The sequence below is a fragment of the Chinchilla lanigera genome, unplaced genomic scaffold, assembly GCF_000276665.1.
Source record: "Chinchilla lanigera isolate Chin_1 unplaced genomic scaffold, ChiLan1.0 scaffold00092, whole genome shotgun sequence".
NCBI lineage: Eukaryota > Metazoa > Chordata > Mammalia > Rodentia > Chinchillidae > Chinchilla > Chinchilla lanigera.
In genome coordinates this window covers 5,436,779-5,462,849 of record NW_004955493.1, presented here as the reverse complement: position 1 = coordinate 5,462,849, position 26,071 = coordinate 5,436,779, and the positions used below count along the sequence as shown (strand labels likewise).

Genomic DNA, 26,071 nt, shown 5'->3' with positions numbered 1-26,071 from the left:
CAACCTTGTCATTTCTTGTACATTTGTTTATCTTGTGTTACATCTGCTTCTCTAGTAAACCCTGACTGATACAAGTACGTAACATTCTGTGTAACTTGGATGGATAACAATTGCTCTGCCATGCACACGTGCACGTCCCCTGGGCCTCTGGTAAGGCCTAGCACCGCCCGTGCTTCCAGACAAGACACAGTACTGTGCACGGAGGGGTCTGGGCCCAAGCGCACGGCAGTTGGCAACAAGACAGGCTGGCACCCAGTGGGTGTGTTCAGCGCCCGCGCCTTCCAGCCGCTTCCCCCTCCCCAGCTTCCGGGTGTCGAGCCTCCGGGTGGGCTGTGCGCCTGGAGTGTCCCGGGTCCTCCTGCCTTGCTTGGCCGCACGCCCCGGCCTGGAGCACGCCCTTGTCCTGCACGCCTCCCCGCACCTGGGCTCCCCCGCACAGCGAGGCTGCTGTGCCCTGGGCACCACCTAGGCTGCGCACCTCCACATGGCAGGCTGCGGAGGGAAGGTGGCGATGAACCGCTGTGTGTGTTTCCAGCGCTCCCCGCTCTTGGCCAGCTATGACCACCAGAAGCTGACCGAGAAGCTCAAATCCAGCGCCCGCACGTAATGCCAGTATTTCACCGGGATGAACAGGATCTCTCCAGGAGCCAGGGTGCACGACAGGAAGGGCGCCTCGGCAAATTTGGGGAACTTCTCCAGGTCGGGGTTCTCCACGTCCACCTGAAGGAAGAAAAAGAAGCCATTGCGGGTCTCCCAGGACAATGGGCGAGGGGGCGGGCACGCCCCGCGGTCCCGGGCACCCCCGCGCCCACCTGGCTTGTGTTATGAAGAAGGTGCGTCTCATGAGGGTACAGGGCCTCCGAGTCCTGCGGGGAGTACAGCCGGATGTACTTCCTCCCGATCACCTGCGGAGAGACCTTGCAGTGTCGGCGGGCCGCTGGCTTCCTCCGCCCTGCTCCCGTGCCTGGCCCGCCCTGCTCCCCCGTCCACGCGCTTGGGTTCCATGCGTGTGCTCTCCCCCAGATGTGCACCAACAGCCCCCCATCACCGCTGCCAGGCACAGGACGCTCTGGATGCACCGAGCAACTGTGCACCTGTGTGCTCCTCACACCCTCAGGGGCTTCATCATCACCCCTACTTTTTGGGGAGGAAACTGAGGCAGAGAGAGGCGACATGAATTACTCAAGTTCACGAAGCTGAGAGGGAGGGGACACCTGGAGTCACACCAGACAGCTTGGCTCCTGAGACCTGGCTCTCAGCCCCTACCTACGGGACGGCCTCTTTGGACAGGCCCAGGCGCACCCAGGGTGTCCATGTATTGAGCCTCCTCTCTGCCTGCAAAGGGCGGGGTGTCGTACACGGGCAGCTGTGTGCCCCTTCCATGACAACAAGCTCGCACTCCTCTGCCTGGGTGCCCGCGCAGCGCGCCCACCCTGTCTGTATCTGGAAGGTGGCCCCTGGAAGGTGGCCCACGGACGGCGGGCAGGGGGATGGCAGCGTGGGGCAGCGGCAGCTTGTGGCTTCCTCTTTCCCTGAGGTGCCCCTGTGCCAGTCCAGGATGAGCCCCAGTGGGGAGAGGGCCCCCTTGAACCCGCTTTTTTCATTTTGATCCACATCCCTGTAGTGGCTCATGCTTCTGCTGTCCAAGGGGCGACGATGTGGTGGGGTCACCAGGTGGGGCCAAGAGCAGACAGGAGCCCCTGTTCTGGAGTCCCACCTGGGCCAGGAAGTTCTGCTGGGGATCCTGATGCAGTGGGGACACGGTTCCTGGGGGACCAAACCAGGCATTGATGGTGATCTCCTCCTCCTCCCCGCTGCCCAGGCAGCAGTAGTCGGGAATGCTGATGTCCCGCTTCAGCTCCGGGATCTGCGGGCACGAGAGCAGATACAGGGAGCTGACAGCCAGCCTAGGCACAGCAGCCCACGCAGTGGGGACCACGCCTCCTCCATCCTGATTTCCGTGGACAAGAACTTGACAAACAGTGAAAAAAACCATAATTATTAGGTAAGAGCTGTAAGCTTATTTTCATATGTGTTTCCATATGGTATGGATTTACTCATTTTAAAACCTGGTATTCATGCTTTATACTTAAGAATAATAAACCAGCTTATCATTTTCTAAAGAATTAAATGTCTTTTTTGAAAATTACAGTACTCCATAAAAGGAGATCGAAGAGGATATCAGAAAATGGAAAGATATCCCTTGCTCATGGATAGGAAGAACCAACATAGTGAAAATGGTCATACTACCAAAATCGTTATACAGATTTAATGAATCCCAATCAAAATACCATTAGCATACCTCAATTCATTTGGAAACAGAGGAGACCTAGAATAACAAAGGCAATCCTGGGCAACAAAGAAAAGGCAGAAGGCATCACAATCCCTGACTTGAAATTATACTACAAAGCTACTGTGAAAAAATCAGCATGGTATTGACAAAAAAAAAAAAAACAAAAAAAAAAAACAACAGACCTGAGGATCAGTAGAACAGATTAGAAGATGCAGACACAACTACAAACACACTCAGCTACCTTATCTTTGACAAAGGGGACAAACATATTCACTAGAATAAAGATAGCCTCTTTAATAAATGGTGCTGGAAAAACTGGTTTTCCACATGCTGAAGACTAAAACGACACCCATGTCTATCACCATGCACTAAAGTAAAAATGGATCAAAGATCTAAATATTACAACAGAAACACTAAATCTACTGGAAGAGAAAGTAGGTAGAAATCTTGAAGACAAAGGGGTAGGCAAAGAGTTCAGAAACAAAAGCCAAATTGCACAGGAAATACTTCAAAGAATCAACAACTGGGATCTCATCTTATTAAAAAGTTTTTGCACCTTGAAAGAAATCACTAACAGAGTGAAAAAAAAACCCCAAACAGGGTAGGAGAAATTTTAGCTAACTGTCCCTCAGACAAAGGACTTCTATCTAGAACATAGAAAGAATTTTAAAAAATTAGGTCCCCCAAATTCAAAGACCCAATAAAAAAGTGGGCATCTGAGATGAATATACACTTCTCAGATGAAGAAATACAAATAGCAAATAAATATATGAAAAAATGTTCAACATCATCAGTCATTTGAGAAATGCAAATCAAAACAATCCTAACATTCCATCTCACCCCAGAAAGAATGGCTACCATCAAGAAATCAACCAATAACAAATGCTGGCGGGGCTGTGGGGAAAAAGAAACCCTTCTCCACTGTTGGTGGGAGTGTAGACTGGTGCAGCCACTGTGGAAATCAGTGTGTAGTGTGGAAATTCCTCAAAAAATTAGGATAGAAAAAAAAATTAGGATAGAGGTCCCATCCAACCCAGCTATTCCCCTTCTGAGTATTTTCCCAGAAGAATTAAAAACATCATACCATAGCGATATATGTGCACCTATGTTTATAAAAGCACAACTTGTAATAGTCAGATTGTGGGAAAAACCCAAATGCCCATCAACTAAGGAATGAATAAAAACGATGTGGTATTTTTATACCATGGAGTATTACTCAGCTGTAAAGAAGGTTAAACTTGAGGCTTTTATAGGTAAATAGATGCAACTAGAGACAATACTTATAAGTGAAATAAATCAGACTCACATGTGTAAATATTGGATTGCTTCCCTAGTGTAAGAACCTGAAAGAGTAAATAAGACCAAAATGTACAATAGGTATTGTGAAAGAGAAAGAAACTGCTCAAAAGAAAGAACAACTGGGGGCCTGGTGAAAGGAGAAAAGAAGGGAAAAGATGTGGTGTGATAGCTAAGATAATTATATTACTAATTTCCATTAGTTAATTGAAAAGAATGGTTTGTGCTTACATTGTTTGATCAATTGTGCATGCCTTGATCTTATAATCTGAACAACTACTCTGAAGATAATAATATGCAATATATTAACCATTGCTAATTTCCTATACTTTGTTTTAAAATTCTGTATCTTTTTTTCTATTTAAAATAAAAAAAAGAATTAAATGTTTTAAAAAAAATCAAATTAAAGAAAAACAAAGAGAATATAGGATTGGATATTTACCTGACCTCTGAAGGGGAAGATTTTCCAAAATTTACCAAAGAAACTACAATGGATATATTTTAAGTATATTCAGCATAAAGACCAGCGAACTAGGAAATGTATTAAAACAGCTCTGGGGAGTGAGGGATTAAGGCGGAGCGTCCTTGCAAGTCAGAAGGAAAGCACCACACTCTCAGGCCATAAACTTCACAAGTAATCAAAGGACAGGAGCAGGGAGATGGCAGACTAGAAGGGCCTCGATGTCATCAGCAAATAAGCCCAAATGAAGTCAAGCGTGAGTCACTATTTCCCATTAGTCCCATGGACATGGACTGAGACTCTCCCGGGTGACAGGTGCTCGGGGGCTGCTGGGGCACATCGGCGACCCTGCCCAGACGGCGGCGTGGCCACGAGCAGATATGAAGTGCACCCCAGTCTGAGCAGCTGGCCGGGCTCCCTGCCGAGGCGCATCTGAGGAGCTGGGCTCCCCAGGGGCAGTGGTGCGAGGCTTACGGCGCTCACTTGCCGCAGCACACTCAGGAGCCAGTGACGGACGCGTGTGACAGATGCCCCTGGAAACCGGCAGCACGCGGCACCCGCGCTTCCTGAGACCTCCGCTTGCCTCCGGTCTCCGACGGCAAGGCCCCTGCCATCTCTGGGTAAGGGCGCCTCTCCCCAGCTGCCCACTCTTCCCAGCCCAGGGAGGCACGTGATGCTCCCCAGCAGGCTCAGCCCTGACTGTCCGCGTGTCCAGGCGCCCCAGCCCCTGGCTGCACCTGCTGGTACTTCTCAAGCTTGAGGAGAACGGAAACGGGGCTGGCAGGGGCCTCCCGTGTTTCCTGCGAGCAAGCTCCCCCCTCACCGTTGGCATGCTTCCGGCGCCACTTTCTGTAATTTCCGCTGCTGACCAGGAAACCAGGGGCTGCCTGGGAAGGCCTGAGTGCTCCCTGCAGGGAGCGTGGGCCTGGATCCTGCTGTCCTGGTCTCTGAGAGTCCGTCTCACGTGGTCAGTGTGGCCGAGGAGGGCTGCTCTATCCGCTGCTCTGGGCAACAGTCAAGCTCACGGTCTAAAGTCCCCAGTGCTGCAGGGAGGCCTTAGCCTATTCGCAAGATTCTGAAAGGTCCCTCAGAATCTTGGCTCCCCGCCACATCCCGCTACTGCTTCTGGCTCACACAGCACCAGATCTGGCCCTGTGGGATGCTGAGCAGAACGCTGATTGGTTCCTGATGACATAGTCAGGATTTCTGAAAGGTGAGTGGCTGAGGGGATCCCATCATCAGAATCTTACTGAAGATTCAAAGATTCAGAGACTGCAAGAAAACTAATTCTCCCATGATGCGACTAATAGCTGAAGACAGGCCTAAAATGGCCAAAAGCTTCACAACACAGGGTTTCTGCGAGGAAGGTCAGGGGAGGTTGCTGGTGGGAGCCTCTGAGCTTCCTACAGGCCCCAGAACACGGTCTGTGCCACGCTGCATGAAGGACCCCAGCTCAGGCTGCCCCGACTGCTCTCTGAGATGCTCTGAACTGCATAGGCAACGACCTTGCGGGGGCAATGACCCAAGTGGCCCTCCACTGAGTGAGACCCCCTTCAAGTCCTGGTTTGTCTTAAAAGTAACAGTGAACTCAGCCTTCTGCTCCTGTGTGGGTCTTTTCTTGCCCTAGGGCACTGCAGTGGCTGCTCCAGGGCTGTGCCCTGAGGGTCCCGGCTGACTGCACTGGGGATGCTGTGCCCAGGAGGACTGAGGTCAGGGCAGAGGCTGGTCTTGGGGACATGAAGAGGGAGCACCGGATAGCAGCCTCTCTCCTTCACTGAGCAGGAGAGGTAGACACGAGGCAGATTTACGGGTACTAGCGCAGGCAGGCTGGGCAGGAGGCCCTGTCCCCCACGCCGCAGCCCCTCTGAGCTTGAGACACACAGGCTGAGTCTGGCACAGCCCAGCCTCGGCAGCAGAGAGCAGCAGAGTGACATTTCTGGGACTGACTCAGACCTGTCCTGCTTAGGTCAGGCACCCGGACCCGCCCCAGATCCTGCCAGTGGCCGCCGCCCTGCCTACTCCTTCGGTCTCAGCATGCCGAGGCCACGCTGGTGAGCTCCTGAGTGTTCTGGCTCCCAGACCGAGTCTCCCTCCAGTGCCGCCTTTGCCCACGTGTCTACCCACATCTGGTGGTCCACACGTGCTCCAAATCTCTCCTGAGCCTGCACATCAGCTCGCCTGGGCCACATCCTGTGGCTGTGGAGCTGCAGCCCGCTGTGTGTCCTGCTGTGTGGCGCCTGTCCCCAGGACTGTCCTCCCGCCAGCTTCCCCTTCAGCCGGCAGCCACCTGGACCCTGTCGACAGGAAGATCCCGGGGGGCGGGACCTGTGGTCGGTCCTATGTTCTCATTGCTCGCCCAGGGGAGCAGGAGCACACAGAACCTGCTCTGTCCGTCTCCCTGCCCTTGCAGCTATCCGTGCTCTGCTGGATTCTTCCGGGGAACTTCGAGCTCAGAGGCTTCCCAGGGGACCTCAGCACACAGATAAAATCTGAGTCCTTGGCCTGGTCTCCAAGCCCCACCTCCAGGCTGGCCCCGGCTCCCCTGCCCACCTTCTGTCTCCACTCTTCTAAACCCCTCTCCTGGCGGCCACTGCAGCGCTCTACCTGCACCTCGGGGTGTGGGCGCCTGTCCCCAGGACTGTCCTCCCGCCAGCTTCCCCTTCAGCTGGCAGGAAGTAGACTGGAGGGTCTCTCTGGCCCGGGCCAGGTGTGGGGAGATGGTCGTGTTCACGACGTCTGGGTCGTGGGAAGGCCACCGAGCCCTGCCCAGCCTCTCCCTTTCATGGCAGGCGCAGAGCCGGCGCCCTCACCTGGCTCTCTGGAACCCACAGCTCAGTGCTGACCACACCTGCGCTCCTGACCCAGTGCCGCCGCCCTCACCTGCCCGTGGCCTCATTCCCGTGCTGCACACCTGAGCCCTCCCTAGTCCAGGGTCTCTCACGCCTGGCGTGCCACTGTCCCCAGCTGCCTGTGGCGAGGAGGGGACGGTGCCATCACTAGGAGGGCGCCCCTGCTTCTGCTGGGGAGCAGCATCAGCGTGCAGCTTCCTTCCCTGGAAAAGAGGCAGGCGGGGAGGGAGAAGGGTGCAGGAGTACGGTCTCAGACTCACCTGGTCAAAGAGCTGGTGCTGAGCCAGGTACCCGACGTCCCTCGCCTACCCCGCAGGGGAAAACCAGAGGGACAGAGAGCCCGGTTAGTGATGACAGACACCTCTCAAGCTGAGGCTACGTAGTTGGTGCTGTGCCCCCACCCCAGCTCCAGCCCCACAGCCCGCAGGGATGGCCCTACTCTGTCTTGCTGGGTCCCTCCTCTGCCCTGGGGCTGACGGGACCAGTGCCCTCCCAGCAGGATGGGGCCGAAGGGTGGGAGACCGAGGATCTTGGCGGTGTCCTCCCAGCCGGGTGCCTGACCGAGTCACCGTCCCAGGGCTGCTCCCCAAGTGACAAATGCAGGCACTTTGCATCCATGTTTTCCATCTTAAAAAAATGTTAACAATATACATAACATAAAAGTAACGCTTGGCCCCATGTAAGTATCCAGTTCGGGGCATTAAGCACAGTCACCCTGCTGTGCAGCCGTCACCATCTACCACAGAGCTCTTTCCATCAGCAAAGTGAAACTCTGCACCCACGGGGCAGCAGCTCCCCACCAGCCCTTCCCCAGGCCCTGGCAACCGCCGTTTCTAAATGATAAAAATGGGGCCATATATATATATATTTATTATTATTTTTTTCTTTCCTTGACACTTCCTTATTTTCTCCCCCTGGTGCTAGAGAAAAAAACCCAGGGCCTCATGCACACAAATCACATGATCCACCACTGAGCTACACCCTGGCCAGGAATCTGCTTTTTTCTTTGATAACACAACTTGAATCTCATACGGATCTGACTTGTGATTTGCAGGGTATATAATGTTTTATAACTAAGATAGACTATTGTTAATTCACTAATCCCTTGCTGGTCGACATTTAGGATGTTCTGCCACACTGTTGTAACTATGTACTACCCTTGCATTTGTGCGGTACAGGCTTCCAAAAGTACAACTGAGTCAAGCACCAGTGCACAGAAAGTGTGAGTAGTGCCTGCCATGTATTCTCCCAAATGCTGACCTGTCTGTGCTCCCACAGGTGAAGGAAGGGAGCACTCATTTTCCTCCCCCTTTAAGGGATATTATTAATGCCATAATGTCCCTGTTCAGGCGCCAGTTATGAGATTAATAACATTCCTTAGTTATTGCGGGCTGATCAGGTCTACAATCTCCTGAGTGTACGGCAAAGGCTAAATAAAAGAGGCAAATGGAATGATTTCAGGGCTCCAGGAGGATCATAGCCCTCTCCCAGAATTCAAGATTCTCTCTGGGCTAAGACCTAGACCTTCTCTGGGTCGCCCGTTATTTATTTGGTTATCAGAAAGAGGGAGGGGAGTACGCAAGAAGGGCGGAACCACTCAAGGACTTCTGTAAATAAGGTATTATGTTAATGCACTCAAGAATGAGATGCCTGGGGCTATAGTCTTTGTCCAGTTGAGATCTGGGTATCCTTGGCTGTGATCTTGTCTTGTCCTTTGAGGCTTTCTGGCTTCATCCACCACTACAGCTTTTACTAGGGATTAGTGACTCACAGAGGTTCACTTACTATGAGTCCACCATTTCCAGATAAGGAACCTAGGCCTTGGACAGATTCACAAGTGAGTATGAAAAACCAAATGATTAATTTAAGTCCTGCTTCTTAGTGGTCTCCGTCACCCCTTTGCCTGCATTGGTTTTGTCGTTCGGTGACAATTTCAGATAAATGAGGTCAGTGGTTTATAACTGGGCTCCCCCATGCTCCAAGGGCTCTTTTATTTATTTACTTTCTTAGTGGATGTTTGCTATACATAGTAATTACATTTGTTTTGGGGAGTTGGCACATACATATCATTTCTTCATCATTTTTGATTCCTCCCCTCCCCATTTTCTTCCCCTTCTCCAAAAGGTTTGCCTCTGTTTCCTCCATCTATCCTTCATTTTCTATTTATTTATTTATTTATTTTGAAACGGGGTCTTGCTATGCAGTTCATGCTGGTCTCGAACACACTATGTAGCCCAAGCTGGCCTCAAACTCTCGGCAATCCTCTTGCTTCAGCATCCTAAGTGCTGGGATTACAGGCATGGGTCACCACACCCGGCCTATTTTACTCTTTAATTAATTTACATTTAGGTTTCTCATGTAAGAGAAACTCTGTAACATTTAACTATCTCTGTCTGCCTTACTTCACTTAGCCTTATGGTCTCACAGTCTCTCCATTTTTCTGCAAGTGATGATTTCATTCTCTTTATGGCTGAGTAATATTCCAGTGTGTGTGTGTGTGTGTGTGTGTGTGTGTGTGAGAGACATTTTCTTTGTACGTGTGTCTGTTGATGGGTATCTAGGCTGTTTACAGAGCACAGCTGGTGTGACGGTGCTGCTGTAAAGACAGTTATGCACATATCAGTACAGCACGGTGTCTATAACCCTTGTGGGAATGCCTAGGTGGGTACGGCTGGGTAGAATGGAATTTCCAATTTCGGTTTTTGAGAAGTCTTCATACTGATTTCCAAAGCGGTTGCACTAGTTTATGTTCCCACTGGCAATTATTGCTTCAGGTGCCTGAAGGTCTCCGTGGAAATGGCTGTGTCCTGGGGGCTCAGATGGGAGCAGAGCTCACAGCACTCCGGGCACCGTCACCCCCACGGTAGCCAGGGCAGGGACAGCTTCATCTGATGGCTCTGAGGCCAGGGCAGGGCCGGAGCAGAGCGGCCGCTCTTCAGGATGCCCTGGGGGTGTCTCTGCCTGCCCACTGCTGTCCTGCAGTCTCTTCCTCCAGCAAACACTACTGAGGCCACGAGCTGAGCCCCAGGCAGCCAGCCCGAGGCCAAGGCCATGTCCATGTCCCGGGCAGGGCAGTCGGGGTCACTAACTGAGCACCGGCCACACTGCACGGAGGGAGCCGTTTCTAACCGCGTGAGGACACGATGCATCCGGCATCCGCAGCCCGACTCAGCAGCTCAACAACGCCCGAGGTCTCTGGAAGTCGGGCTCTGAGGATGTGAAGGAACTAACCAGCTGAGGCCACACGGCCAGCAGGGACAGCGCTGGGTCCAGCCCTGTGCAGCATGGCCTCCTTCTAGCAGTGTTCCCGCTCAGGGTACCCGGCTCTTTCCCGACAGGGAGATGGTGAGGCGTCCTGGACTGGACTTGCTGCTGGTCACAGCAGCTAGAATCAGCCAGCATGGCCGCCAGCTTGGATGCTCTGCCTCAGGAGATGCATGGATAGAGCGCCTGGGCCAACAGGAGCGGCCGTGAGGAAGCACGTGGAAGAACCACCAGGCCCCGCTGCTCACTTGAAGAAGTGTGTGGAAGAACCGCCAGGCCCCGCTGCTCACTTGAGGAAGTGTGTGGAAGAACCGCCAGGCCCCGCTGCTCACTTCGCATGGGTCCTGGTCCTACTTTAGGGTCTGTGCCTGTCTATGGGTGTCCCAGGCCCCAGGAGGAGCTGCTGCCCCTGCTGCCAAGACTGCAGTGGTGACACGGAGTGGACAAGCTGCCCACAGGAGGCCCAAGTGAGCCAGCAACCCCCGCCCCAGTGCCTGTGTAGAGGGCAATGAATCTTAGCATATTATTTTGGATAAAATAGTTTTGGTAAAAGCCTACATGGTGCCTTGGGAAGCCTCCCGGGATAGTGTAAGAGCTAATTCCCCCATCAACACTGCCCAGCAATGTCTCCCCAAGATAAGGGGCGCCTAGGCCTAGTTAACCCTCCGTGACCCTGCCTGGGCAGTTCCATCTCCTGGCCCTAGGTAAACATTGTAACCATCAAGTAAATGTATGGTTATCTAAAGGGGGACATATAGAAGAGAGTACAGAAAGTATATATCATTGTGGTTGGGCTCATGACCGGAGCCTGACCCAGTTATACGGCACAAGGAAAACAACATGTGGCCAGGGCTACAACATTCCTTTCTGTTACCATGGAAACCAAAAATGTATATAACCTGGGAACAAAGACAGGTCCACGCCCACTTCCCGGACTTCCAAGTCGGGATGAGAGGTGACTGGTCTAAATTAAAAACTTTGTCTGTTCTCTTTGGTCTCTTGTGGAATACAGCCCGAATTTTTGCCGTAACACCTGCTGTCTGTGAGAGGCGAAAGTACGGCTGCACAAGCGGTGCCTGTGAGCGCTCGCGGCAGCCTGTGCACACCAGCCAGAGTGGAAACAACCTGCACGGCTGTCCGCAGATGAACACACAAAATAGGGTCCACCTGTTATGGTTTAGCTCTAAAATGTCCCCACAAATCCTCGCGTGTGGAAGGTGCTGGGACCCTGAGGGCGCAGCGGTCCCTGGAGTCGTGTCCTTGAGGGTGATACTTGTCCCTGGCTCCTCCCTTCTCCCTCTGCTTCCCGGCTGGCATGGGTTTACCACCTTTCCTTCCGTCATGTCTCTGTGCTGTCTCTGATTGGAGCCCGCTGCCAAGCACTGGAACTGCAGGCCGAAAGAAACCTCCTCATTTAAGTCATGGGCATCAGGCGTTTTGTTACAGTGGCAGGAAAGTGGCTGAGACGCCACGTGCACCATGGGATATTCAGCTAAACGCTGTGCAAGGGAGGGAAGCTGCCTCAGGGGCCTCAGACCCTGTGACTCCACGTATGTGACATGCACAGAACCGGCCAACAGCGCAGGCAGAGAGCAGATCTGCGGTTGCCTGGGGTGGGGAGGAGTGGGGGATGGTGACTAAGGAGCACCAGGCTCTCTGGGGGCGAGGCACATGCTCTGGAGTTAGGGAACGGTGGCGGCTGCACAATCTTATGAATATACCGAAAACCACTGAACTGTACCCCCAGAAAAGGGCCTGAAATGAGGCCCTGGTGCTTTGCTGGTGGCCTGCCCTCCTGCGGGCAGCCTACTGACCCCAGGACCCTGGTCTGGCACCCTGGCCCCACTGCATTGTGGAAGGCTATGCAACCCCTGCACTCTGTTCTCTGCCCTGGAAGGGAGCAAGGAGGAGCCGAGTCACATACCTCATTCGTGATGTACTTGCTGACAAACTCCTCGACAGTCATGAGGGTCTGGGACCAGTCCTCGTCCGTGTACCTGGAGCCGACCTCCACGGGGACAGTGCGGCAGCCGGCCACCTCCCGGATGTAGTCCAAGCTACGGGAAACCCATGCCCGGCCAGCGGTGTTGGCATCATGGCGAACATCTGCCGCCCCCATGTGGGGCGGTTCTGTCCGCGCTTCCCTTGGCTCTCACAAACCCCAGGCAGAGTCTATGCTACCCTTCACAGTGCTGCCGGGGTGCTCCGCGCGGAGACCAAGGCCACACAGCTGGCACGCAGCACTGGGCAGCTTTGCAGACAGACTCGAGAAGCTGGTCTGCGGGCCTCTCCCTGCTGCTTCCGACCCTTCCTACTTATCTCTGTGCTCATCCTGTGTGAGTGGCCAAGTTCCCAGCTCTGGACTCTAGGCCTCATCTGGTACTGACCCTGGGGCCTTCAGCGAGTTACTGGACCTCTCCGAGTCCTGCTTCCTTGCTGCAAGATGGTGAGATGACAGTGCCGGTCCATGGGAACCGGGGAGGATCAAATAAGGTCCAATACGGCAAGCCCCTGTGCTGGCACCAGGCACTAAACAATATGCATTGCGACAGCGGCACCTATGCCACAAATCCTCCTCACCCAGCCTCAGCAGGCAGCTGTCCCTCAGCAGAACCCCTACAAAACAGGCTGACCCCTCTCGCCTCCCTCCCAGCTGTCCTATTCTTCAGCAGCCTTGGAGGTCTGGTTCCAGGGTTGACTCTTGCAGGTGCCAAATGCTGAGGATAAAATATAGTATGGTAGCAGCTGGGCATGGTGGTGCACACCTATAATCTTAGTTCTCTGGGAGGCAGAGGCAGGAGGATCTTAAGTTTGAACCTAGCCTGGGCAACTCAGTGACTTAGCAAGACTCTGTTTCAAAATAAAAAAAGTAACTCAGTGGGATGGCACACGCCTATAATCCCAGAACTTGGGAAGCTCAGACAGGAGGATCGCTGTAAGTTCAAGGCCAGCCTGGGCCACATACGGGGTTCAAGGCCAGCCTGAAGTGCAGAGTGAGACCCTGTCTCAAAAAAAGGTAGGAGTGTGTGTGTGTGTGTGTGTGTGTGTGTGTGTGTGTGTAAGGGGGATGTACTTCAGTGGAAGGCCCTAGGTTCAGTCCCCATTATCACATACACACACACATACACACACACACACACACACACAAGCAGAGCAGTATGCACAGCCTCTTGAGGAGCACTTTAAGACATCTCCTGACTACTTATAGTACCCGACACTGACACAATGTGAATGCTGTGTAAGGAGCTGCTAAACTGCATCAGACACTCAGTGTCACAGCTCTGCTTTCCCTGCTGACCTGCACTGGCTGAATTGAAGGACACGAAACCCATAGGTGTGCAGGGCCCCTGCGCCTCCCCACCGCCAGTGCATGCACGGCTGCTCTCTAGCGGCCTGCTGACCCCCTCCCCCACTCTCCACACTCCTTCTCAGCTCCACCTCGGGGACCCGGGAAGACCTGTGGCATTTCCAAGATCCCACAGCATGCCTTCCAGGCTTCACTCTGAGGTCGCCACTCAGGCCCTCATTAAAAGCCTGCTCGGCAGCTGTGGAAGGGAAGACTCTCACACCCTCCAGCCTAAATTCAGACCGCCTCACTTTTAATTCGGCTTAACCCCTAGGCAGGGAGTCCCAGGGCTGGCAGCGTCTGAGGGGGGCTGGAGTGGCCTGTGGGTGGCAGGAGGAGGCACTTAGAGGGTCCGGGGGATGCTAAGATGGGGAGAGGGACCTCGCCCTGTGGCAACCGCTCACCTCCACTTCTTCATGCACGGCCAGTGGTCAGCCACGCCGGCCAAGATCACAGGCCTCCCCGGAAGCAGAAAGTGCTTTCTGAAGTGCTGGAGGGAGGGACGGTGGAGCCGGGGCACTGCTCTCTCCAGCCTGACGTCCGGAGCGGGAACGTGGTCACGCTTTGCTTTCTGTTTAAAATTGAGATGAAACAAAATGGTGACTGACTCAGAAATTCACAATTTGGCATCGTGGTAGGAGGACAGATTTCGTTAATAATGCAGCATTTATTATTCTACTAGTTTCTCTCAGGAGATCAAGGTCCTTTCTTCCTTTCCCTTTTGTGAAAAATGTTTGTTCAACTGTAAGAGTAATATATTGCTATCATGGAAATTCTGTGTTAAAGGAGACCTCGGTACCTCAAAGCGCACCATTAAATAAAGCGTTCTCACCCATGCGTCCTCTCTCCCCACCTTTCACACCTGCTGGACGTCAGCCAGGACCAGTGAGCGACTCCGCGGCCTGCAGCCGATGCCGGCTCTAAAGCAGTTTTCACGTTGTCGCTGGTCAGCCTGAGCAAGTTAAGTAGTGCCCCGCGCCTCTGGGACACAACTTCACACACAGTGCCAGGGCCACCGACTGGCACGTGTCCCCTGCCCGCTGTTTCTGCTGCCACAGTCTTCTAAGGCAGCTTTGACCTACACACATTCCCTGGACAGAGGCCTCTGTGGTGATCCTGAGGGAAGCAGCCTCCGACCTTCCCCGAGAGAAGAAACGAAGCCTCAGTGGGAAGTGAGTGCAGGGAGGAAGCAGGACCCCTCGGTGCCACACACCCAGCCCGGCTCACCCCGCCACCACAGTGCTCAGGAGGCTGAGGAGCTGCCACCGCGCACTGGTGAGGGCCCTGGTGGAGCGCAGCGAGGCTGAGACGCCTGCCTGAGTCACGGATGGAGCGTGGCGTGCGACTGCGAACCTGGGCAAAGTCCACATTCTCACATCTTTGGGGGCAGACACCATGCCGTGCCAGGACTGATGTGGGCATAAGGCCCTCTCCACACTTCCTTGGGACATACTTGGAGAGGGACCAGGCCACAGCCCTGGACTCGGGGGAAAGATATTTGTCCCCTGACCTGCGTATTGGCCCTGTCTCTAGAGGGCCAACCAACACACCCTGCCAACACACACTGCGCGCCGGGGTCCACCTACAGCCTTGTCTGCTAAAGCTGTCTCGATGCTTTTGTTATGTGCATCTCTGTCCCTTCTATTTCTTAGCCACAGGTATGGTGGGAGGTTTCCTAGCATGGTTTTTAACAGGTCTGTGCCCCTGAGAGCACCCACTCGAGGTTCCAGTCCTTTACCTCGAGGTGCCAGCTCCTTCTTTTACTAATTTGTTCTCTCCTTAAAGGACGGAACCAGTCTCTCTCCATCTCTTCCCCCTTGAGGTTTCCTTTTGTGACATCCATCTGCATTTTTCTTATATAAAACTAATACTGTAGAACATTCTAAGCGCACAGGAGAGCACTGAGAGGTATGTCAGAAACACGTCCTATCTCCACTTGCAGTGTCCCGTAGGATCTTAGTCTTTTTCTTTGGGGGATCTAATTTCTACTTTATAGACTAAGAAACAAGGCTCAAGGCAAGAACTGGGTTGCCAGGAGCGGGTGAGGCCTCTGTCAGCCCCGGGCTCTGGAGCCTTGTGGGTTCACTTTGCTCAGGGCCTACAGGGGACTTTGGGGCACAGACACCTCTTGTGGCTTATATCTAAATATCCCCCTAAAGCCTCATGTGCTATAGGTGGGGCTGAGTCATGGGTGTGTGGAACTGGATTAGCCCTCTGATTGGTTTAGCATGTTTCTGGGTGTGGATGATGGACCTACTGAAGAGAAACACTCCCCCAGGTGTGAGTAGCATCAACCAATAGGCTCGCAGCCTGGGTGGAATGAAAAGGGAAAGGAGGAAGTTGTGCTGCCCCCTGCCTGCCATGCAATGAACTCTTTCTCCTCTGCTACGGAATGAGCCCACAATGGACTAAAACTTCTACAAACTGTGAGCTAAAATAAACCTCTCCCCCTTTAATTTGTGGGTGTTGGGTGTTCTGTTCCACCAACAAGAAAGTAACCAAGACATCATCTAAACACCAGGCAACCCCCCCACGGACCACAGCAGGCAGCTCACAGCAGATTCTCACCAGTGCTGCACTGCATGGGCACAGGGAGGGGAAATGGGGGCTGGGGCGAGCTGGCCAGGTGCAGGTTGGCTCTGCCACATGAACCCCTGGACAATGCTTCTCTCGGGATCACAAAGATCCTACCCTTCTCCTAAAACACTACTTTTGTGGGAACTGTAGAAAAAATTTTTTTTGCCAACATGGACCTAGCATCTCCACTCCCCAAATTAATGGAGGCACTATTTTCAGCTATGGGGTGTGGGGGACTATGAATCACAGACGTGTGACAACTCTAGGAACACGGGGCTGCGGGACACTCAGTGTGGGCAGTGACGCACTCCCCAGATACCTTTAAGCTGGGCAGTTCCTGGCTAGGACTGCAGTCAGGCCTCTTTCTAGACACCAAGTGCGCCTGGAGGACAGCCACGACTCTGATGAGGATGTCCCCAAGGATGGCCGCGCCCATCAGCAGGCCCATGTCACACACTCGCAGGGCTGCAGCCACAGCAGTGACCTCCCGAGGTGGCTGGCACAGACACAGGGCCTTCAGGAGGCAGCCGAAGGCATACACCTGCCGCCAGGCCTTGTTCACGTCCTGCCACGGCCCGGTATTGAGCTTCTCCCAGGCGTAATCCAGGACGGCCTCGCTGGCCTGTAGACAGTCGGCCCACCGGCCCCCGTGGAAGAGCTCCACGGCCTGCTGCAGCAGCAGTGCCGTGCCTCTGTCCACTTTCTCGCCAAGGTCCAGCATCAGGTCCTCCTTTGTGGATGGCAGGAGTGCCATGAGGGCCTCCCAGAGGGCATCTCCAGGCCCCTCGGTACCTTCCGCCATGTGGCCCAGGCCAGCTCGTGAGATCAGCACCTGAGAGGGGAAAGACAAGAGTCAGGGACCAGGCACAGAGCCCGAGGCTCACCCGCAACGCTCTCTGCTGGGCTCGAACTGCGTCAGCACAGGGCCCCTGTCTGCATACACTGCTCTGTGTCAGGGCCTGGCACAATGCCCGGTCCTCAGCGACCCTGGGCAGCTGTCTGCTGAGAGCGGCGTGTGTCCCGTCCTCCTCTGGAATGCCTCCCACACCCCTCCTCTGCCTGAAGAACTCTCACCCAACCTTTCAGGCCGGTCTTAAATGATGCCCCCTAGGAAGCTTTGTGGCATTCTCCAGCAGTGTTTTGCGCTGCCCGGGCCCTTGGGCTTCTCTGACAGCACTTGTCATGGGATACAAGTACAAACAGTTCCTTACATGGCTGCCTCTCCAGTGCTGGAGTGTGGGCTCTTCCAGGGCCGGAACACATCTTACTTCCCCTCTTCCTCAGAGCCTAATGGCTAAGTCTGGCTCAGGGCAGGCGCTCAATAAGAGAGCCGACTGGGTAACTTCTCAGGCAGTGCTATGGTCTGGTAAGCGCCTCCCATGGGCCGCTGTGTTCAAGAGCTGGTCGTCAACTGTAGGGGGCACCATCAGGAGGTGGGGCCAGGGCGGAGGTAGTCAGGGCACTCACTGCAGGCAGTGCCCTTGATGGGGATACAGGGACCCCAGGCCCACTTCCTGTGAGGTGAACAGGGCTCCTCTGCCACTCCCACCACGCCTCAGGCTCAGAGAAGCGGGGCCAGGCAACCTTGGACTGAAGCTCTCAGATCACGAGCCGAAGTGAACCTTTCCTCTCCAATTTGATTCATGTTGGGTATCCATTGCAGTGACAGAAAGCTGACCAACTCAGAAGACATTTGAAACACATAAACCTGTGCAGGAAAAGATGAAGCCTCACAGCTGGCGCTTTTGGGGGCTTCAGCCCGGGCACTGTGAACGGGTGGCAGCCGTGTACCGTCGCGTGAAGCGAATCTACTCCTGCCCACCCACAACCACGGTTTGCAAGGTGCTTCATGCTGCACATCTCATCCTGCAGCTGTGACTGCCATGGCAGGGAGGGCGTCTGTCCCCAAAGGTTCACGTGTTGCAAGTGTGGCCCCAAAGGTGGTGAAGCTGAGAACAGCGGGACCTTTAAGAGGCGGGGCCTGGCGGGAAGTGCAGGTCACTGGTGGCCCCATTCTGGGAAGGCGTTAATGCCGCCCCCGCAGGCACGCACAGCAGGGGCCAGTCACCAGATCGTGGTTTACAAAGTGAGGCCACCCACATGTCTGGCCTCCTTGCTGGCACCTGCTTTCCCTTCCGCGTCTCCAGCACGGTGCAGTGCAGCTGGCGTTCCTCGCTAGGTGCTACAGCTATGCTGTTTGGACCTGGCAGCTACCAGAATTGTGAGACAAATCAACCTCATCTCTTTAGCAACACGTAACAGGGAAAGACACACCCTCCAGCTCATCTGATGCAGAACGACAGGGCCCGGCACGCTTTTTGTAGGGAATTCTTTACTGGGAGTTGGTAGAGAACTAGCCATAAAATATTTCAGGCTTTACCGGTCACACAGTCACTACTACCACTGCTCCATCACGTCAGCATGAAGGCTGCCATCCACCACCCAAGAACCCATGGATGTGGCTGTGTTTCAATAAAACTTTATTCATAAGAACAGATGGTGGCCCCTGTGTAGTTTGCCAACTCCTATGCTATCCTTACAAAATTCTTTCAGGCACACAGGCCGTTTCCTGGGCTCAGCTGCCACTCAACGCCAGCTAATGTGAAAGTAGAGATGTCCATGGCTGCCAGGCCTGCCCCATAAACCTCCTACAGCACCTGCCACACTTGACCTACCCACTGGCTGCAACTGAAGGACTCTGAGCCCCTGGGGAAGACAGGAAACTCCCAGCTGGGGAGGAGAAGCCTGCCTGGGCAGGGCACCCAACCAGGACTCTCCATGCTGGAATGGCTCACGAGCAAGATATAAATGTGTTTAGCCATGAAAGTGTTGATGCTTGATCTAAGTAAGCCTGCCCTGAAATAGTAACTTCTATGTTTACTATTATTTCTAACAATGGCTCCTTACATATGTCCGTATCCTAGTCCCCGGAAGCTGTGAACATGTTACCTAACGGCAGAAGGGCCTCTGCAAGTATGTTGAGAATAAAGACCTCAAAGATGATTCTCCATTCTCTGGATGGGCCCAACCTAATACCTGAGCCCTTAAAAGAATTGCTCCCAGCTAAAGCTGGACCGCAAGAGACATGTGATTTTCGTAGGAAGGTCAGAGCTACGTAACACTACTAGCTTTGAGGGCAGGAAGGGGGACGGCAAGCTGACAGGAATATGAGCAATTTGTAGAAGCTGAGAAAAATCAAAGGAATGGATTCTCCCTTCAGGCCTCCAGAAAGGAACACAGCCCCACTGAGACCTGGATTTTAGCCCAGTGACACCCACATCAAACCTCCACCTACAGATCTGCAAGGTAATAAATCTGTGTCGTTCACAACCCCATGCTTGTGATGACGGGTTACAGCAGCAGCAGAAAGGCACCAGGTCTTTTCCTCATGGATGGCAGAGGCTGAGGGAGACGGGTCCCCTCTGTGTGATTCGGTTATGCAGGACCGTAACTGTCGCCTTGCTGGGAGACGCCTACCTTCTCGGCCTGCACATGGTGTTGACACAGCGTACAGGAGAGACCCACAGGGCAGAAACCTGAGTGAGACCTCGAGCCAACTGCAAGCGAGGCCCCTCAGGTCCTCTGCCCCATGGCCCCCAGCAGCAGAGTCCAGCCAGCAGACTCCTGGAGCTCAGATCCCTCTCTGGAAGAGCCCTTGGATGAGAACTCAGCCCTCACTGACAGGACGGCAGCTCTGTAAGACCCTGGTGCAGAGGACCTTGCTGAGCCGCGCCCATACTCCAGACCCAGACAGAACGAATGAGTGCTGCTCTACACCACTACGTTTATGACCTGTTATGCCACAAGAGAGCTAATCAACACCCCTATCCAGATTTCACGCACTCTGCCACTATAACTGAATACAACAGCCTGGGCAATTTATAAAGAACAGAGCTTTATCTAGCTCATGGTTTTGGAGGCTGGGCTCCCACCCTCAACTCAGGGAGCGCAGCAACAGTAGGCAGAGTCCTGAGAACGTTACACAGACCCTCATTTTTAACCTTCGCAGTGACCCTGTGAAGCTGGTAACATTTGCTCTAGACCAGGGATGCTGGGAGTACTTCATCACTCTTCATTCCTACAGAACCTGAGAAAATATTACCACCTCCATTTCACAGATCAGGAAATGCAGGCAGAAAAACAAGCACCTTGTCCAAAGCAATGCAGCTAGTAAGAGGCAGGGCTGAGATTTTAAACACAGACAGCCTGGCTCCCACTCTAAGACCTCACTGATGAGGGGAGAGAGCCACAAAATCACGAGCTCGCATGTGAAGGACTGAGGGAAGACGGTGAGGAAGGAATGGTTACCCATTTAGAGATGAGAACATCTTCTCACTCTGTGTTAGCAGGAGGGCAAATCTTTTTCTCATTTATCATTCCGCAGCCCCTTTTCCTGAGCCTGTCCTAAAGCCTACAGTAACGACCATAATTTTAGAGTTGTTCTTAGTTCTTCAGCCGGTATCCAGGCTTCCCGACCAGATATATACTTGGGGTGGTAGTGGTACTGGGGATTGAACCCAGGGCCTTGGCACTAAGCTACATCCCCAACCACTTTTCAATTTTTAAACAGGATCCTGCTCAGTGACTACACTGCCCAGGCCAGGCTTAAACTTGTGATCCTCTTGCCTCAGCCTCCCAGAGTGCTGGGACTGCAGGTGTAAGCCATCATGCCCGGTTCTCTTCCCTCTAATCTTACAGCTTGCAGTACTGTGGGTGGATGGAGCTGTGATCATTTCCCACCCTTCTGTTTTGCTGAGGAGAAAAGTAAAGCCAAGAAAAAAAATGAAGTAATGTGCCCTAAGCCCCAGGGTCAATCATGTGTGACCAAAGAGGACTTACATGCCAGTTAATCCTGGTTCCTGGGCCGGGGATGTAGCTCAGTGGCATAAGCCCTTGCCTGGCAAGCCTGAGGTCATGAGTTCGATTCTCAGTACCAAAAAAACCCAACCAAACAAAAAAAATTCCTGGTTCCTTTTGTGTGTGCTCTCTGTGCTTTCAGACAGCATCTACGATGTGAGGTTCTCCCAGTGAGTGACGTTTGAGAGGTATTAAATTGATATTTAGATGTCACTGCAAAATCTCCTCTCCTTCAAGATGGTGCTTTGGAAAGGTGATTAGCTTATGGGGGCAGGATAACTGACTTGCCATTAGAAGGCAGCTTTTGGTTGGAAGAGGCAGGTGGCCCATGGCATGACCCAGAAAATGTACCTTCCTGTCTGGCTTTCTCTTGAACTCTCTGCTCTTTCGACTCCGTTTGCTGGACACTATGCCACAGGCAACCCTCCTCTGCCCTGCCCCTGTGCCATGCCACTTCTGGCCTGGCACCAGCAGACTACAGACTGAAGCCTCTACAAACTGGGCCAACATAACCCTCTCCTTCTTAAGCTGTATTTTATTCCAGCAACAAGGGAAACGTCTAAGAGGCTCAGTAAGCAATCCGTTCACAATTACAGTGTGGCAGTGTCTGCCGAGAGCACTCTGGCTTCAGGGGTGAGGCTGCACCAGGCTTTTGGACCTGCTATTTGTAGGCACTGCTCAGCCCTGGACTCACACTGGAAATCCTTCCCAGTCGGCTCAGATGGAGACTTCAGAGAGCCCTTGTGGTCTGCCAGGATGGTTTCTATTTGCAGGCCCCTAGAAGTCCCAGAAGTACTTTCTGTTGACCTGCAAACAGTCTTCTTGGATGGTTTCATAGTCCAACCTCCCAGCATGGTCTTATCCACTCCAGCCAGAATAAGAGAGCAGGCGGACTCTGCGGCCTTCCTTGGGTGGCCCCTGGTTCATCTCAAGTGTCTTAAGTGAGTCTTATAAAGCAAAATGGAGAAGTTTCATCGTGAGCACCCAGACTTCAGAGGCCTCACATCTTTGTTTCTCATAAATGCAGATTTCTTCAGTGAACGCCTAATACAGCTCACCTTACATAGGAACTTCAGGCCAGTATACAAGTTCCAGTTTTCAAAATTGCTTTCAGATCGCCTCTACGGCTACTTGAAATGGGCCTCATGACTGATCTTAAAACACAGGCCTCCTACAGGGCCTTGCATTGGCAGCACGAAGCAACTTCCCATGGTGAAAAGGCATGCTGGCCTTGACATTCCTATGGCCTGCGTCCAAGTTCCCAGAACCTCTCATAATTTATCTTTTAAACAGCTGCCACATCAAACAGACTTCTGGTGAGGAGCCAGATCTGGATATACAAAACATATTTCCAAAGTGGCCTGTGACCTGCTTTAAAAACCTTGCCTCCTTAGAGCCTGGGGCTTACCAAGCTTACCAGGGTCAGGTGAAACTGGAATTTGCCTTAAGTTTTGCAAATCAATCTTACAGGTTTTGTTTTGTTTTTTAAATAATAAAGAAACAACAAGCTGGGTGTTGTGGAACAGGTCTGTAATCCCAGCACACAGGACGCTAAAGCAGCAGGATCAGTACAGGCTCAAGGCCAGCCTGGGCTACAAAGGGAGTTCATGGCCAGTCTGAACTGTACAGTGAGACCCTGTCTCAAAAAGACAAGAGAGAAAAAAAAAAAAAAAGAAGAAGGAAGAAGAAACAAGAAGTGTTCTATTTGTTGTGTCCATCATCTCTCCAGGAAGCAGCCTGATGTGGGCTCCTGTCAGGTGGCCTTGGGGGATAAGCATCTTGTTGGCTCTCTGAACAATCTTCCAAACACCTAGCCTCAAGTGGGGCTGGAAGAAGCATCCTTCCCGCAACCAACTACTTGAGCTGGTTCTCCAGCCAAGATCAGCCTTCCACATGGCCTCACATCTGGGATTTACAGAACATACCCACATCCTGCTTTGATCAAATAGCTTCTCGATAGTTCCGTCAAGCAGTTTTCCAGAGGGAGGGCCCAGTTTGAGCAGCCTGTGGTCTGCCTTTGTTGACCGGCTTCCTGGAACTTCTCACCGAATAGCCTTTTATAAAAGGTTGTATTAATGAATCTTCCAGAGGACAGCCAAGATGGGAAAAAGTGTTTCAGAGTGTACCACAGACTGCCCTAGATTGGTTTCCTAGAGCTACACAAAGTGGGGTTTATTGTGAGGCGTATAAATGGTCAGGTATAGGTAGATTAACTACATAATTTACCATGTAAACCAGGATACTATTAATATAAATGCCTGGACAAATAAAAACCTGGGGTTATTCCAGGCAAAATGACACCTACAGTCACCCAAGTATAGGCCATATGAGAAAGTCTGAATGGCCCTGTACCCTCACTATAATGTGGTCACCCAGAGCTTGGCAGGTACTGGCCTTAAGAGACCTCTTTTTGGTCAAAGAACCTTTTTGTGTTTTTTGAAGGGGTGAGAGGAGCCTGAGTGGGCCTGTGTCCTGGCTTTGCAAACTGATCTTCAGATGTCACATGCACTGGCCTTATGAGATGTGACAGCTTTCAGGCAAAGGTCAGTTATGAGTTGTATAAGACTTTTCTCAGTAGAACAAGTAAGTCAGCTATACCTAAAAGCTCCTTAAGTAAAGGTGTTTTTATTGGTGTACAGAATGATCATTTTTGGAAATGGGAGTCAGAAAAAGACTGCATGATCTGCGTGGCTTTGTCTTGGCTTTATGAATCGATCCGAGAGCTTCTTGTGGGATGTATTAAGCACAAAGGAGTCAAGTCACAAAAGAGCCCACACAGACCAGTTCTGACTTCCCAATTCACCATCCAGAATCCACTGTGCAACTGAACATTTAGTTTAGAACACAGTCAAAATGGTTCCTGCTTGACGGAGACCACTACAAAGTGGCTCTGAGCAGGATTTAATATTAACCAACTGGCTTTCTGTATTTATTTGTGAGCTATCTGAAGCTTAGGCACCTTGTCTGGGGATGGGCAGTGACTCATAGTTAAGTCAATCTCTGTGAGTCACTGGTCACCCTGAGGTCTGTATTGCCCTGAGAAGCTGTGACGCCTCAAAGGACAAGGCCACAGCTGAGGACGTTTGACTCCAACTCCAGTTCACTACAAGGAGATTGCAGCTGCAGGCTCCACTGTCCTACAATAAATACCAACCTAAAGATAAGGTAGCTTTCCTGATTGACATAATTTACTACTTGGGAAAATTCTCCCAAGGTCCTGCGAGATTCCCGAGTTTTCTTGAGTATCCTCCTCCTTTGTTTGAAAACCTAATAAATATGGGCTGCCCAGAGAAGTCTTTGTCTAAACCCAGAGAATATCGAAGCTGTAAGAGAGTTGGACCCTCCTGGCGCCCTGAAATCATTTCCACTGTCTCATTTATTTAAGCCTTCACCGTCCACTGGCTTGGGAGATTGCGGGCCTGATGAGCCCGTAATAACTAAGGGTTATTTAACCCTATAGCTGCTGGCTGTAAGATCTAGCCTTCTAGGTAGCTCCTGTATAGTCACGGTCTTATTTCTTAACCATCTGCCAGTGTAGTGTTTGGTAAGGCTTCGGGAGAACCCACCAGTCACCAGAGTGACACAAGCTGGCCACACACTGCAGAAAACCTTCCCTGGAACCTTCCAGGTCACCTCTGCTGCTGGGAACAAAGCTGAGTAACGTCTTCAGTTTCACCGCGGGAGAATTCCACATACACAGGGACTCTGTAATCAACTCTGCATCGAGTTTGGACAATGCGGGCTACTTTGCCCACGGTGTGGCCCCGCACCTGACCACCTCCTGCCACCTAATATTTTTTGGGCACGTAGACTCACGCTGCCGAATCCTGCGCACGGCAAAGCAACACCGGTGCTCAGAGCGACTTCCCGGCCGGGTGCGCGCCTCCCACACCAACCCTCCCCGACCACCTCTCCAAGCCTGACAGCCCTCCCCTCCCCGACGTCTTCCCGGCGCTGCACTGCCGCTGCTCCTACGCGAGACCCAATGGAACAATCCTTTCCAGTGGGCCACAAACGCCGCTCGCACCCAGGGGGCTGAGAGCTGGACCCTGCAGCCACCGACAACCATGGAAGTACCGATTGCGCAAGCGCAATGGGATTTCACGGCGGCGCCCCCCTAGGACAGCGCAGGCGCAAACCAGCTCGGGAGCAGGGGGCGGGACGAGCGACTGGCCTCGCGCACGCGCAGAACGACTACCGCGCGACGCACGCTGTGCACGCCGGCGGTTTCCCCAATCCGCCCACAACGCAGAAAGCTGCGGGCGACCACGTAACCGGCGCTCTCAGCCGCGGGTATTTCCAGGGCGCATGCGCGAAGCCGTCCTTTCCTACCCAGCTCTAGCGTAACTATGGCACAGTAGTGCTCTTGGCCCATCCACTGTATTTCTAAGGAACCAGAGCGGTCTGTGTTGCCGAATAGCTCAAACTAACCTCGCTAGAGTTTGGACGATGTCACTGTTGGCCGGGGGCTGGCGACACCTTGTTCCGCTTGGTCCCAGCACTGCCTGCTGTTCTCCCAGGCTTGCGCGAGTAGCATCGATCACTCGCAGCTCATCTGATCGCGACTGGTTGCCTAGAGGAGCGCCGAGCGACCGATGTCTTGGCCCCGCCCCTTCCTTTCAATGTCTGAGATGGTTTTTGTTTTTGAGTTTTGGTCTGCAAAGATAATTAACTTCCTATAAAAGAAGTTCATACCCACTATTTTACCTAACTCCAACTTCCACGTAACACTGTAGTTCTCCCTATTTTGCAAAGAGGTAAACAGGCTGAGTGAAATATTGTGTCTTATTTCTGAATTAGGAAACGTAGACTTGCCCAAATCCAACAGTTCAATGTACTTTAGGTACTAAGTTAGCACCCTTCCTTCCAAAAGGCCCTTTAAAAAACATCAAAATCCACTGGGAGGCTGAAGCCAGAGGATCACAAGTTTGAGCCCAGTCTGGGCAACTTGGCAAGACTCTGTCTCAAAAAACAAAACAAGAGATGGGAATGTAGCTCAGGAGAAAGGCCTCGGGTTCAATCTTCGGGGAGGGGAGGGGGGAGCACAAAAATCATGGCTAATTGATAACAGTTGTTAGGCAGTTAGACATTAGCTGGCCCAATAGACAAAGGGTGGTCCAAAATATACT

The 26,071-nt window shown here is 52.6% G+C and overlaps 1 protein-coding gene across 2 annotated transcripts; it reads right to left on the bottom strand.

Annotated features, from left to right (window-relative positions):
* On the bottom strand, positions 1-25,506 carry Kdm8 (lysine (K)-specific demethylase 8). Of its 2 annotated transcripts, XM_005405133.2 has the most exons (8): positions 25,374-25,506; positions 16,405-16,917; positions 13,913-14,079; positions 12,087-12,219; positions 7,159-7,203; positions 1,718-1,867; positions 813-905; positions 1-720 (listed from the first exon to the last, which is right to left on the bottom strand). In XM_005405133.2, exons 2-8 carry the CDS (start codon positions 16,885-16,887, stop codon positions 556-558), a joined length of 1,236 nt encoding a protein of 411 aa, XP_005405190.1. In that variant the 5' UTR covers positions 16,888-16,917; positions 25,374-25,506; the 3' UTR covers positions 1-555. The 2 variants fall into 2 exon arrangements, with proteins under 2 accessions (XP_005405190.1, XP_005405191.1); XM_005405134.2 differs by lacking the exon at positions 7,159-7,203.
* Between the last annotated feature and the right edge of the window lie 565 nt (positions 25,507-26,071).

Coding starts and splice junctions, on each gene's coding strand:
- Kdm8 (XM_005405133.2), bottom strand. CDS start 16,887: ATGGCGGAAGGTACCGAGGGGCCTGGAGATGCCCTCTGGGAGGCCCTC. Junction 1,868..7,158: donor AGCACCAGCTCTTTGACCAG/GTGAGTCTGAGA, acceptor TCGTGCCCGCAG/ATCCCGGAGCTGAAGCGGGA. Junction 906..1,717: donor AGCAGAACTTCCTGGCCCAG/GTGGGACTCCAG, acceptor GTCTCTCCGCAG/GTGATCGGGAGGAAGTACAT.